This window comes from Porites lutea, chromosome 4 (assembly GCF_958299795.1).
Source record: "Porites lutea chromosome 4, jaPorLute2.1, whole genome shotgun sequence".
Classification (NCBI taxonomy): Eukaryota; Metazoa; Cnidaria; class Anthozoa; order Scleractinia; family Poritidae; genus Porites; species Porites lutea.
In genome coordinates, this window is record NC_133204.1 from 50103410 (window position 1) to 50117729 (window position 14320).

Genomic DNA, 14320 nt, shown 5'->3' on the forward strand with positions numbered 1-14320 from the left:
GAGTAATCATGGAAGAAAATTTAAAATGGAAGTCTAAAATCTCACAATGTAGCCAACAAAGTTCAGTTCTAAATCCGTACGAATTATTTGTAAATCCAGTTTCTATTTATCTACAAAAACTTTTTTATTTTTCTCTAGTCTATCCACGCTTAATTACAGCAACTTACTTTGAGTATCTAGTTACAGAACTAAACTTATTAGCCTGAGAAAACAGCCGACATTTGGCGACGCTACCACTGGTTTCCCCGCCAAATGACGTCTGAGAAACGAGCCCAGAAATTCCATACTGATGACGTGTCACTACCCAGATCTGGGTAGTGCATCTGATTGGTTGCATCAAATTTCCCAACCAATCAGAAGCACTGCCCAGATCTGGATAGTGAAGCGTCATCAGTATGGTATTCCCGCGCTCGTTTCTCAGAAGTCATTTGGCGGGGAAACCAGTGGGCCAAATGTCGGCTATTTTCTCGGGCTATAACCTTATCCGTCTTGAAAATTTATAGAAGCGAGTGATCAGAACTATAGCTAAAACTCCTTTCAATGCTCACACTGACCCAATTTTTAAAAATCTTGGGATTTTAAAATTTCATGATATATACTTAATACAACTAGGCTGATTCATACATTACTATCAAAACGGTACGCAACCTTTAATATTTCATTGCAAACTCTTATAAATTTCGTTTACCTTTCTTTCGTAATCGAATCAAACAATTTTCCTTTTTTATCAAGGACAAAAATTTTACAACACAATAAACACCGACATCGTGAACTCTTCCTCCCTATTCTCCTTTAAAGGAGCACTTGAGGCATCCATTTGTAATAATTATTATTGTTATATCGCTAGACTTTCACTCAACTAAACAGGGACTACAATTGGTTGATTCTTGATCACATGACCTTGACTAAAATCAAATGTATCCCGATCGTGATACAATGGAGCATTGTACCCCGCCCGGGATACATTACAGCACGTGATCAAATCGTGGTGGAAAGTGGCGTGAAAAACGGCGGGAAAAACATTGCCAGTTTTCACTTTCGGGAATGAACACAACAACACAAACATAAAGCCTAAAGCTAAAAAAGCAACCTAGTTTCAAAGTTATCCCAGAAAAGAAACAGCAACTTGTGGAGGAAAAAGATGAAGATGATATAAGGAAAGTATTTGGTAAATCATTCATTCAGTGGGTTGGAGAATTAAATTTTGTTCTTACAAGTACCGAGTCTACTGTTTTGATTCGCTCCGGTTATTCTTTTGTTGCTGTTGAAGTGAAAGTCTAGAAATATAACAAAACAATTATTGTCAGGTCCCTCGGGAAACCAGTTAGTTTTGTTTTCGCTCGAGTCCTGATGTTTCCCTCGGGATCTGACATTAAGTGTATAGTATATTCTAACATTTGTAAACGTCCTTATTATATTGTTACTTAAATCTCTTTTTAATAATATTTGTATCCGTCGTCGTAATTTTTATGTCATCTATGAAAAGTTGTAATTGAGGAGGCCTAATAGAGAGGAGAAGAATAGGGAGCTTAAGCAAAGACAACTGAAAAAGGTAATAGGTTTATATCAGGAAAACAACAACTCTGTACGTGCATCACGCTTTTTTATACGTTTCTTAGCCATCCTTGCATGACTGCGACGTGAAACTTACTAATTTCACGCACCCGATTTACGAAGAAGGCGAGCACCACGCAAAAAATTTATTTTTCCTTTTCTAGACTTGGATACGGTCCTTTCGCATTTGACCCCAAACGTTTTCGCCATCATTTGACAAATTAAATGAAATTGAATAAGATCTTCGAAGTTTGAAACAGTGCAAATTCACTTTTAAGTGATGTTTTCGGTTTGTTGTCAACCAGAAATTTTGCTACCATGGCAACCTGACGTAACGACTTCTCCACTCTATTAACATAAGCTATATAGTTTCCTTTAGTCCTCCTCGCTATTACTTTTTTGTATCTTTTTTGCAATTGTAATAATTCATTTGTGTGGCAAGTAAAATACGAACTGGAACAAACTGGAAGGACTAACTTACGTTCCTTTCTTGTTCCGAAGAAATTTCTCTCTTCACCCGCAGCTTTCTGGCCAGCAGTTTCACAGCTTTCACAAACATGTTTTGTCTTTGATTTTCTAGATCTGCGTCCATAGCTGCGGTGTATTGGACATCCAAACTGAAACCGAGAAAAACAGAGTAAGAGTCCATGACACCTACCGGTCTCGTAAACCACGCAAGATTTCGTCAAGATAGGCTGACATTGCGTTCACGCAAACACCCCCGCCAGTGTATATTGGTTTGTTTAAACAGGGTTAACACAAAATATCGAATTGCGAAACTGACGTTCGCTAATGTTTCAATGTATCTGCCAAATTCCACCCATTACTTTAACAGGAAGTATTTTGAATATTTGGCCAACACAGTATAATTGGTGAAATATTAATAGACCTTGTCACGGTTTTCGACGCCATCTTGACGAGTAGGCAAACGCGGCCGAAATTGCAGTGTTTGTATGAGGATCTAATTTCGAATAATTTCCGTAAAATGGCTGTTCTGAAAAAAATATGATTTGTAACCTAAAGCTTCATTCCTAAGGACTCTACTGAAAAAATTTGAGGGCGTTACATGCACTAGAAGACCTAGAACCACTTTTTAAATTTCCTATACATTTGTCTGTAAGAAAGTCCCCGGAAAATTACAGACAAATATATGGAAAATCTAAAGCAAGCCTCTGGAGAAATTTTGCACGGGTACGCCCCCCAATTCTTTTAGGTCAATCCTTTGCTTTGTAGCTTTAGTTTACAATTAATATTTTTTTTCAGAACGGCCGTTTTACCGAAATTATTCGACAATAGATTTTCATACCAATACTGTAATTTCTCACACGTTTGCCTACTCGTCAAGATGGCGTCGAAAACCGTGACAAGGTCTATTAATAAATGGTGGAGTATTGCCACTCATCTGAAACAATCTTCGCAGAACTATAGTGGGATACCATTTCATTTTCTTCACCTTGAAAGATGACTATTGGACTTTACTTGAAGTTGAAGTTTTGAGCAATCTTTAGAGTAAAAAGGTTAAGACACCCGAATTGAATAATTGAGAAAGATCAGTCAGTGACACAGGCGGCTCCGAAGAACCGCCAAAACTTCCAAAGTGAATGAATCACTTAATTCTAGCACATTCATGATTTTATATCATCTGTAGCACGGCAACCTAGAAAATTCTTTTTTTATCTAACTGATGGTTTATTAGGTAGACCGAATATGTTTACTAACCGTGGATTCACCGTCGATTAACCGTCGATTATCAAGTGGCAATTTAACCAGTTTTATTCTACAATGTATATTACCTGTTTAATTCTTTGTCTGTCTGAGAAGCGTTGTCAAGGGACAGTATAGGAACAATACTTTCATCTGTTTGAACAATACTGTAGAATAAACAGAAAAGTCAAGGCGTGATAAGGAAGATACCCAGAGATGAGTGTAAGCGTAACGTGGGAGATATCCAGAGATGAGAGAAGGCGTGTTAAGGAAGATACTCAGAGATGAGCGTAAGCGTAATGTAGGAGAACGCGTGATTAACCTGAGATCAGGCTCAATTTTCCTTTCGCTTTGAAAATAACATTCCGGCGGGCAAGGCGAAACGAAAATAGAGCCTGATACAAACCTTCTACGAAACGTCTTCCGCCCTCTTTTTTGATTGATTGACATTTGCCGAATCAGCCACCCAAAACTACTTCCGTTGCTTGTTTTTTTAGTATGCAAATTTTTCATACGTGGGAAAAATGCAGACTCGCTGTCTTGAAAAATGGCTTTTATCTTTTAATTATTTCAACTAAAAATAAAACGGTCAGCACAATCACATTTAACTTCTTGCGAGATTAAAGGAGATCTCGGAGGTTATTTCTGTTGGCGTAGAAGGTAAAAAGTTTTCGAAAAGACGGCGACACGATGTTTTAGTTTTTTGGCTGGGCGCGCTCGAATTAAAAATACTGAAATATCTGTTTGTCTGTTGCCTTAATATTTTCCCCGATTTTCAGCACATAAATCTTTAAAAATCTTGGAGAAATATATCGCAAATTTTTCAGAGGATATATAAATTATCTCAGAACAAACCAAACGAGTTCTCAAGTGCATTTAGTCCCGTGCGTATACTTGCAATTTGCGAATTTACTAGAGAAACAAACGTCTAAAAAAATATATTTTTTTATAAATCCAGGTAAATATTATCTGCCACTTTGGAAAAACGAACGGACACTTCTAAAACTGCATGCTCAACTGACCTATAAACAAAACGAAAAACAATATTACAAACACACTTTGCAGTTCTCCTAAGTTGTGTTGTTGTTTTACTGCAGGTCTAAGAACTTGGCTCGCTAAATTTATTAATCGAAATTAACAAACAGCAAACAGCCAAACGAGTGAGGACACCAGTTTTCCTGGTTTGTTTTTTACAAAAAGCGAAGGCAAACAACAAGTCTGTTACCTTAACACTAGCGCCACCAGCTTTTATGATAATGCCTACAAAAATTCCTTGAACAGCGATGCCATGTTTTTCGTCTAATGCTTCACAGTTGGCGATTGAGGTTTCAATGAGCCTCCGCTAGCGTACCCCGTTCAGAAGAGTCATTCCCGGCTAAACTTTCAAATGAAACCGCTTTTAAGATGGACAGTATTTTGATATGCACTCGTTTGTTGGGAAATCAAAAAGCACCTTGTTAGCGGTCAACAAGTTGCAGAGGGATTCAACTCCGCGATACACTCACATTAGTTCCGTAAATAAAGCAGATCCAGAGAAGATATGAACAACCATATGAATTTTCTGAATTTCCGTGGTACGTATTAAGGCATATTTTCCAACCATAAGACCATAAAACAACAAAAAAGACAGCAAAATCGACCTTTCTCTCCGCCGACGGCGGATCATTCACGAAAACAACCACGCGAGGAAGAAGCGCTTCCGACTTCCAGCGTTTCCGACGGCCAATCAGATCTTGTGGCATTGTTCTAACAGCCAATCAGCGTTACGGCAAAAACCTGGCCGTAACGAGCACCAACGTGAGAGAGTTTTATCAGGCCCAATTTTAGCGGTAGCCGTTAGCGAGAATCTATGAGAACCGCTAAAATTGGGCCTGATCTCAGGTTAAAGCGTGATAAGAAAGACACTCACAAATGAGTGTAAGCGTAATGTAGGAGATATCCAGAGATGAGTGGCGTGATAAGGAAGATAATCCGAGATGAGTGTAAGCGTAATGTAGGAGATATCCAGAGATGAGAGAAGGCGTGATCAGGAAGATAATCCGAGATGAGTGTAAGCCTAATGTAGGAGATATCCAGAGATAAGAGAAGGCATGATAAAGTATTATGTAAAGAAAACTTTATTTACACAGGGTAGCCCATTCAGCTTCAAGGCTGGTCTCCATAGGGGCCCTGCATCTTAAAAAATTAGTTCCCATTAAGAATTATCATAAACTATTACATTTAAAGAGCCTAATGAAAATATAATAATAGATTTTAAGAACTACATTAAAAAGCCTAAAAATACAACGCAAAATCACATTTAAAGCCTAACATATAATAAAATATCAAAGTTATGATAAAAAGAAATGTCTAGCTAGGCGGCACAACGTCTGAATGTTTTTACTCTTACAATATTTAAAGGGAATTTGTTAAAACTTTTGCGCCAGTAAAAAGAAAGGTCCTTTTCCCAAAATTCTGTTTAACGTTTGGTAGGGATAGCCTCATACTTTGCCTTGTGGAATAATAGTGAATGTTTGAAAATCTAGTAAAGTGTAATGAAGAATAACTAGGAACTAATGAGTGAAGACAGAGAAGCCATGTGGTAAGAGCGTCTGCTGGAAAGATTCGGCCAGTGCAGCTGCTCTATTGCCTCAGATGAGCGAGAGCAAAGTGTGAAAATCTGTGTAGATCTATTCTGTAGGCGCTGTAGTCGATCAATATCTTGTTGCAGAAGGTTACTCCAGGCAATGTCACAGTAATCAAATAATGGAAGAATTAAAGCATTGTGAACAAGCCTCTAGGATACTAGGGACTTTAAGATCCAACGACGCGGACGGTAACGAGAACGTCAAAACAACAATAGGTTTGATTAGCAAAACAACAACTTTGCACGTGCACCATGCTCGACTACGACGTGAACATGCCTAATTTCGCGTTTTACGGAGGACGTAAACAAGCAACGACGAAATTTTATTTCTCTTACTGTACTTGGATATGATGCCTAGGAATTCAACCCCAGGAGGGTTCGCCTACATTTGACAAAGTAAGTGGGTAGGAATAATTGCGATATAGACTGAAAGAACACCAATTCAAATTTTTAAGCGACGTTCTCATTGCCGTCGCGTCGTTGGATCTTAAAGTCCCTATTATCTCTTGACGCCACCTTTTTACACACATAGTCCGCGTGAGCCTTCAAAGTCATAAAGTTGTCGAACATCACGCCTAGGTATTTAAAGGTAGTTTCGCAAGGTATGGACTTTCCGAGAAGATTAAGATTTAAACTGCAATCGTGCTCTTTATACCTTTGAGATGTAAATAGTACAAACGTAGTTTTTGAAACATTGAGAATAAGATTATTGTCTTCTAGCCATTCAGATAAACACTTAAGATCTTGGTTAATGTAAAAAATAAAATTGTGTACAGTTGGACCACCAAGATATAAAACTGTGTCGTCAGCGTACTGCTACATATTTACAGAACAGTGTTTGAAACAACGTGGTAGGTCATTAATGTAGACAATGAATAACAGGGGTCCGAGGATGGACCCCTGCGGCACTCCAGAAGTTATGGCAAACTCTTCAGATGACTGCGAATCAATGTGCACGACCTGCTTTCTTCCCGTGAAGTAGTTCTTAAACCATGGAAGGCTTTCATCGCATACACCATAATACTCTAATTTGCTAAGCAAAATGTCATGGTCAACTGTGTCGAAAGCCTTTGCAAGGTTCATAAACACAGAACCAGTGATTAAGCCCTTATCCATATTCATGAGAATCTTGTCGGCGAAATAGGTTACAGCCGTCTCAGTTGGGTGCAGTCTTCTAAAACCGGATTGTGATTTACAAAGCAAGTTATGCGTGATAAGGAAGACACTCAGAGATGAGTGTAAGCGTAAAGTAAGAGATATCCAGAGATGAGTGAAGGAGTGATAAGGAACATGCTCACAAGTAAAAGTAGACGAGGGGTTCAACGCAGTGGTGGAGGTGGTGGAGTTGACGTCACAATAGCTCAGGGAATTAAAATGATGAGATTATCAGCTAAAAATAGAAAGGTATTCTGCATCAGAATATAGGGAGTTGACATCATCAAAAAACTATGAGATCATCATCTGGAGTAATCATTTAATGGTAACTGATGAGATGACATCATCAGCTTAAAGTCGAAAGGGTTTTTTGACATGATCAGCTATTTTCTATAGTCCATGATATCATTGTTTATTTTTATCTTCTTAAGACCACATAAATGGAGATATTATTATTATCATTATTATTATTATTATGGTAATCCAAAACGAAAATGGGTATCATTCACTCTTTCATTATAATACCGCTTAATCATTATCGTATGATAGCGAAGACAACAGTTCCCCTCTCAAAAGAAATAATGTCTCTCAAGAAAACATTTTACAACCTCCTAGGGTCAATATTTTCCAAGCTGAAAGAACTCCATTCTGAAGTATTTCTAAAAGTTAATTTGTGGAGACTCTTGGTGTTCTTGAAATTTGCAGAGGATCTGGAGCTGACGGAGGAGGAATGAGGACAATTATATGTTGTTATTTATCCCACTTTATATCAGATCTGAGAGTAGTTATATAAGACGACGATGTAGGTAGTAACACCATTAAGACTCGAGCACTGCGAAGTGATTAGAGCGATGGGTTATTGTCCACCATCTTCTACTTTTGGATTTGAACGAATTTTCAACCGCATTTGCTGTGCTAGCTTGCTGTGGTGGTAAAGTAATTGTACAAAACTCAGAGTTTTGTGATGGAGAAAAAAACTAGCCAGCGTTTACCTCGACCCAAGTCACCCTGCAAGTTTCAGTAGTGTAGATGCTGTGTATAGAACGATTAAAGAACAGGGAGAAACTGACATTTAATGAAAGGACGATCAACATTCGCTGAGTCAACAGGATGTTTATACTCTCCACAAACCTGCCCGAAGGCATTACAAGAGAAGTTGTGTTGTTGTTCACGCGAAAAAATGAATGCTTACTAATAACCATTGAGACACGTTTCTTGAGAGATATACACTGAACTTTATTGCCTTTTACTGTGAACCAAATACAAAAAAAGAGGAAAATAAACAGTTATTTCAAATGATCAAAAGTTAGTCCTCTTCTTGACTCCTTGTTTCATTAGAAGGTGAATAAGTAATGGTTTTAGACGTCTTCAGGTTGCGGTATTGGATCGCATCACAATCGTGACAGTGGGTTAGGCCCTCTTTTATATATTTTCTCTTTTAGGGGGGTCTGGAAATTACATATAGGAGAAATACTGCAGTTATCGTACCAAAGGCATTCTGGGCATCTCATGAACAACGTATTGTACGGATTAAAATTTTCACAATAACAGCAGGGATTTTCATATTTATACTGAGTTTTCAGAATCGCTACTTTCTGTTTCCTCGCTTTCGATTTCAATTATGTCTTTAACACCCTCTTCCTCTTTACTGCCCTCTTCTTCACTATTATTTTCAGAAGCCATTTCATCCTCTTCTCCGTCCTCGTCACATGAACATTCCTCATGAAGTATCACTCTCCTTATCTCCGTAACTTTTTTCCTTTTCTATCAAGAAACGTATTAAGTGCACCAGGTTTGGTCACTTCTTCATTTTAAGGAAGGAATACACGTACATACTCAACTAGCTGGGCGATGTTTATGACCGGTATTATGCGATTATTTCGAAGCAGCTTTCCGCGACGAGTCCAAAACAGAATATCTCTGGATGTGGTCATACTATGCAACAAATCAGAAGCTCGCATCCTAGACACCGCTTCGGAAAGATTGTTTAAAACAACTTTCATTCTTGGCTCTTCACTTTCACTCAGTTCACTTTCAGACCTTCCGCTTTCCTCATTTTCGCTCTCAAGCCCCTTTCGAACTAAGTCTATGTTTCTCTTCATTTTGATCACGACACGTGGAAGGCAAGGTTGAAATGATTACATGTAATGATGAGCTGTCTATTTTAAAGCATCATTAAGCCTAAGGTTGTAATAACAGGGACCAATAAGTCTTGAACAAAGCCATCACCCTCTTGCACCAGGATGCGCTTCTTTGTTTTATAAGGAACATCTGGTGAAGCGAGATAAGTTAGTCTTTCGTTATACGGAGACAATTTTCTCCTATTTTCTCCGGGAATAGGAATGAACTTACCGAGTACATTATGTAGAACTTGAACCAATGAGTGTATTTGTTGTGGAGTGGCAGTCCTTACGAGAAGGTGAGAAGGACAGTCAGCCAACAGTTTAAGAAAGCCAAAGTTGTTCTTCACAACGCAAGACATAACTGCATAATGGGATTATTTCAAATTTTATCTTCTATTGTAGAAGTGTAATGGTGGTGGAGGTTGTTAAACAAAAGAAATTTGGAGATTTTGGTGATTCTGAGTGAGCAATAGAAATGCGAGGGGGTAGTAGTGCTAGTGAAATAAAGGAAATGACGTGGTTTTACACAGAAGTGTCTACAGTTTTGATTTCAACACCCTTTCGCCTCTATCATCGCAGGAATGACCGGATCAGGGATGACATTCTGGGTTCAGTCTCTATTACAACAATCTTCACAAGCCGTTCACAGATTGTTTGGTGTTATTCACAATGACAGTCTGCTTATCTGGAAATGCTGAGCACCATACCTCAAATACAATTTGTCAAAGCCATTCCCCCAGCTTTAAGAGATGACTCCTATTTCGATGTGAGCAAGCAGAACGTAATCGTGCTTCACGATCCAATGATTGATGCCAGCAAAGACAAGCGCATTCTAAACATCTTTACTAGGGGTTCTCGTCATCGCAACTTGAGTATAATTTATATCGTACAGAATTTGTTTTATCAAGGGAAGGATAGTCAAAGCATAAGTTTAAACAGCCATTACTTAATACTTTTTAAGAACAGTACTTTTCGGAACAATAAGCAAACAGGATTCTTCAACATTAAAAGCGTCCTGACTACACCACTGAACTCCCTCAACGTTACTCCGAAGCTAAATCACTGACCAAGCATCTTAGCAAAACCCACGACATTAAGCTCCACTCCACTGGTATCAAATCCTTCCATCCTGACTCCCCATCCTACAGTAGAAACTCCATCACAAGGACCCAAGCGAAAAAGGCGCCCCACTCACTTTGTCAATTACTTAGACGATAATGACTCTCAAAAACAGAGAAAACAAACTCGGCGTCAAAGATATAGAGCAGAACTTTATAAATATTCCAGGTAGCAACGCACGGACACGTTAAAACGAGTCCTCCCTGAGTGCTACGAGAGTAAACAAATTAAAATTACAGTAAAATTTTACAATAAATTAGCTAGCTAGTAACAATACACGACGCTCTATATCTGACCTTGACTCAGAGTGTTTTTCTACTGGATTTTTGTCTGGTAGTTCTTCACCATGATAAATGTACTGAGAGCCTCCAGTCAATACTGTCATTGTAGATGTGTTAGTAAAGCGCTAAAGAAAAAGGAGAAATAATATTTTATTTGCTACTCTGGGTTGGGATTGTTTTGTTTCAACGTATGTTACTTCAAATAGCTATCAACGCAACTCGTTACCTGAAATCAGCCTCGGCCTCTGGCTCGGCTGATAACAATTACCTCGATCTTGATTATTATGAATGTCTTAAAACCCTCATCCAATATTCTTTTTTTTAAGTTTTCATCAAAAATCAGGGAAATATCGTGAATTACTGCGCTTCTGCAAAGACGGTACTTACCATGTAGTAGGGCGCCATCTTCCCCTTATCGCAGCACTTTACAACAACCAACACTATAATGGCCGCAATCAGACCTCCGACCAATAACCCGAGTAAAACACCAAGGGCAAAGTATCCAAACACTTTACGGGGCTACAAACAACAAAATTCACAAGTAAATATGATAGATTCGGTCGGCGGGAAGCAAGACCCAATTAACATCGTAGGACCTGGCCCTTTTCACTGTTTTCAAGTGATATCTTGTAGCGGCTCTGTAGCTGACTTCGCACAAGTACCTTCCCTGTTATCACGCATATTGCAAGGAGATGACTGGAAGCAAGTTATATTTATCAGTATTTTGCCTGCAAATGCAGAATGGAAAGAATTGTGATATCAAGGTTTTGGCCCACTTCATTCCCAGTAAATTTGTCATTTTAATCTCATGTGGCCATTTCATTGCTTCACTTAGCTGTTTTTGACGAAGTGTCTTAGCTATTTGGCCAGAGGAGGTGCTCGACTTGCCGTACGTACGCTATGCTGTGTTACTATCTATCTGCTGAGCATGAAAAACAACGACAAAAGCAGAAGGGCTCTCACGGTTACTCAAATATTAAGTGTGCAACAAAACAAATATACCCTTAAAAACCTGGTTGCCATTGGCAATCCTGAAGTAAATGGCTACATGCTGAGTAATATCAACACTTTTAACTTTTCATTACTCACTTATCTAGACTTGACATGCACATATCAGTAATCGAGTGCAAAAACTAACCAGAGCAAAGGGAGAAAGCGTAAGCAAAAATTCTACCTCTGCTTCATCTACATCATTCCTCTGGAGACAAGCTGTGCTGGAGTCACTTCTCAGTCTGTAGGTTGGACTGTTCAACTGTCGATGGAACAAATACCTGCCATGAATGACAGCTCAAAAAACTAATACATACATTTTTAAAATTCGACTTACGGCAAGGTCCGATTTAGACATCAAACATCACATTTGCCAAAAATTTAAGTAATAAGCGTCAGATTCCGCTAAAAACGCTAAAAACATGGCCATAGGGGTGGAAAATCCTCATCTAGAAAACAGTTATGTATTTCCTCGTGCCAGCAATTTAAACCACCCTTACGACAGATAGGATGCGTTTCTTGAAGTTCGCTTACGGGGGGCCTTAAAATCAAAGTTTACATAAGATTAACTAAATTGGCTGGGGGCAACTGTGCGTGGCCGCTCAATGAAGTTCTCATTAGATAAAGTCCTATATTCTCAAAAATTAATAAAGTCCGCTCATTGGCCCCCGTAAAGGTGAGGCTAAAGGACGCCAAGAAAATTGCATAACCACCTACGCAAAAAAAGGTATAAAAAGAAAACGAGGCAGGCTGAAAAAAAATGTGTAACATGGAAACCGCTGCAAAGCTACATGTCTGATAACACTCTGAAGGGTGACAATTCACTTATTGTCTCTTCCCCTCAGAATCACTAAAACAGCTTAAATTGAAACTGAAATCAGAGTGGCAACGGAATGGTAACCCCTGAAACTCCCAGGTTCACTGAAGTGAACACACTTTACGCCACGCACAGTACAATTGAGAAAGAATTTCAAAATGTAATTCGCTAATTTCAAAAAGCTTGTGCCTATTTCCTACCTGTACACTCTTCCATACCACTTCTGCGGGAATTCGTAGAGTGCTCGGCTCCTTACAAAAGTGAAAAGTAAACATCTCGAAAGACGCAATAGCCATGATAAATACTAAATTAATCTACAGCCGTAAATAGCAAATAGCAGCCTCTATAAAGTTACCAGAAATACGTTTTCGCAAAAATCTCGCGAAGCTAAAAAAGGGTTAGCAGTGAGACTGAGTAAATGGAAACAAGCCGAAGGGTAAAAATACGATGAAGGAAAAAAAACTGGAAGTAGCCCCGCCGGGATTTGAACCTGCACCCCAACTTCGTCCTGCGCAGAACGCAATCCTCATACCACTGGGCCATGCGAACAGTACACAGTTTATTAAAAATTAATAGTGTTGACGTATTTTTCTCTGCCATTCACACTGTTTGAACCTTGTGGAACAGCATTTATCATGAATTCAAAGATACATTTGAGGAAAAATAGCTCAAACGAGTATTTCAAAACCATTTCGCATTATTTCCCTATTTATTCACTCTCGGGCTTTATATAGGCCGCTCGATGAACGCACTTGTCTTCTTCTTCGTTCCTCTCGCTGAAGTTCTGGTCGCCGTTCTTTCAGTGTTAAATCTTTTTGTACGGCAAGGATTTCCAGCCACTTCTTGTCTAATCGGACACTGTTGTGTTTGCAGCCCGCTGTTACTTGTCTAACAAATACTTTGCGATTCGCCAGGCGATTCGCCAACGTACAGTAAACAGAGGATAAATAAAATGAGCCCTAGTCAGTGGCCGTGTGGCCAGGAAACCCAATGGTTAGGGTTAGGGTTAGGGTTAGGGTTAGGTGACGTCATGCTGAATGGCGTATTAAGGATTTGTTTAGGACTTTTTGCTAGGCAACTGCAGACACCAAACCGATAGAAAGAAAGATTTATGACCAAAGCGAAATCGCACTCCTCTTGCGATCCTCGCGTGGCGCGCGACAAAATTATAAGAGAGATTAAGAGTCACGTTTACTGCAAACGGCAAACGTCAGATTCAAGTTGAGAATTTCCCAGAATAGAAAATAAGCGGATAAAAACTGTTCAGAAAAATTGTTATGGATAAAACTGGTGTGAAACTACTGTGTAGAAGTAATAAACAGTAAACGACAATTGAGGGGGAAACTTGGTCACGTGGTACAAATTCACGTTTGCCGTTTGGCGCAAACGTGAATCTCTCTATAAACTCGCTTCGTTCGAGGCCTAACGGCCGCTCGCTCCGCGAGAATTATACAGCGTTTTCACTTACGTGGCCAGCCTCTATGCAAATTTATCGCAACAAAATGAAAGTGTTTAAGTAAGAAAAGAGTCTAACTCTACAGGATTGGTTTCATTGTTTGGGAACACCAACATGGTCGCCGTGACGTCATGTAAAACGCTCTATATTACAAGGTGCCAAGGAAAATGTACAATCACTTCCCACTGGAACTCTTACAAACGTGACAATTGCAATAACTCGCTGAATCTTATTAAGTAAAATCACTGATTTCGCTGTTGAGACTGATACATCTGGAATGTAAAAGAGAATTTGTTATACAGTCACATTTTCCTAAAAAAAGCATATTACCAACCTTTTCCTCTACTCGGAAATGGGCCACATAGATAAACGATCTTGTCTCGCCGACTAGAAATAGTGAATATAAAAGGAGAATATTTAAAATATTAACGGTCGAAAATCAGGGGCACCCAACGAGAATATAGTTCAAAACCACTTAAACATGGCATTGTTAAA

The 14320-nt window shown here is 39.0% G+C and overlaps 1 protein-coding gene across 3 annotated transcripts in view; it reads right to left on the minus strand.

Annotated features, from left to right (window-relative positions):
* Nucleotides 1-14320, minus strand: part of LOC140933976 (uncharacterized) — a 64934-nt gene that overhangs the window by 33124 nt on the left and 17490 nt on the right. For all 3 annotated transcript variants that reach the window (XM_073383664.1, XM_073383665.1, XM_073383663.1), the window contains exons 10-16: nucleotides 14160-14212; nucleotides 12570-12620; nucleotides 11737-11814; nucleotides 10950-11081; nucleotides 10578-10687; nucleotides 3348-3425; nucleotides 2036-2171 (exon numbers count right to left, since the gene is read on the minus strand). In XM_073383664.1, the coding sequence (XP_073239765.1) occupies nucleotides 2036-2171; nucleotides 3348-3425; nucleotides 10578-10687; nucleotides 10950-11081; nucleotides 11737-11814; nucleotides 12570-12620; nucleotides 14160-14212 (638 nt within the window). The remainder of the gene's footprint in view (nucleotides 1-2035; nucleotides 2172-3347; nucleotides 3426-10577; nucleotides 10688-10949; nucleotides 11082-11736; nucleotides 11815-12569; nucleotides 12621-14159; nucleotides 14213-14320) is intronic.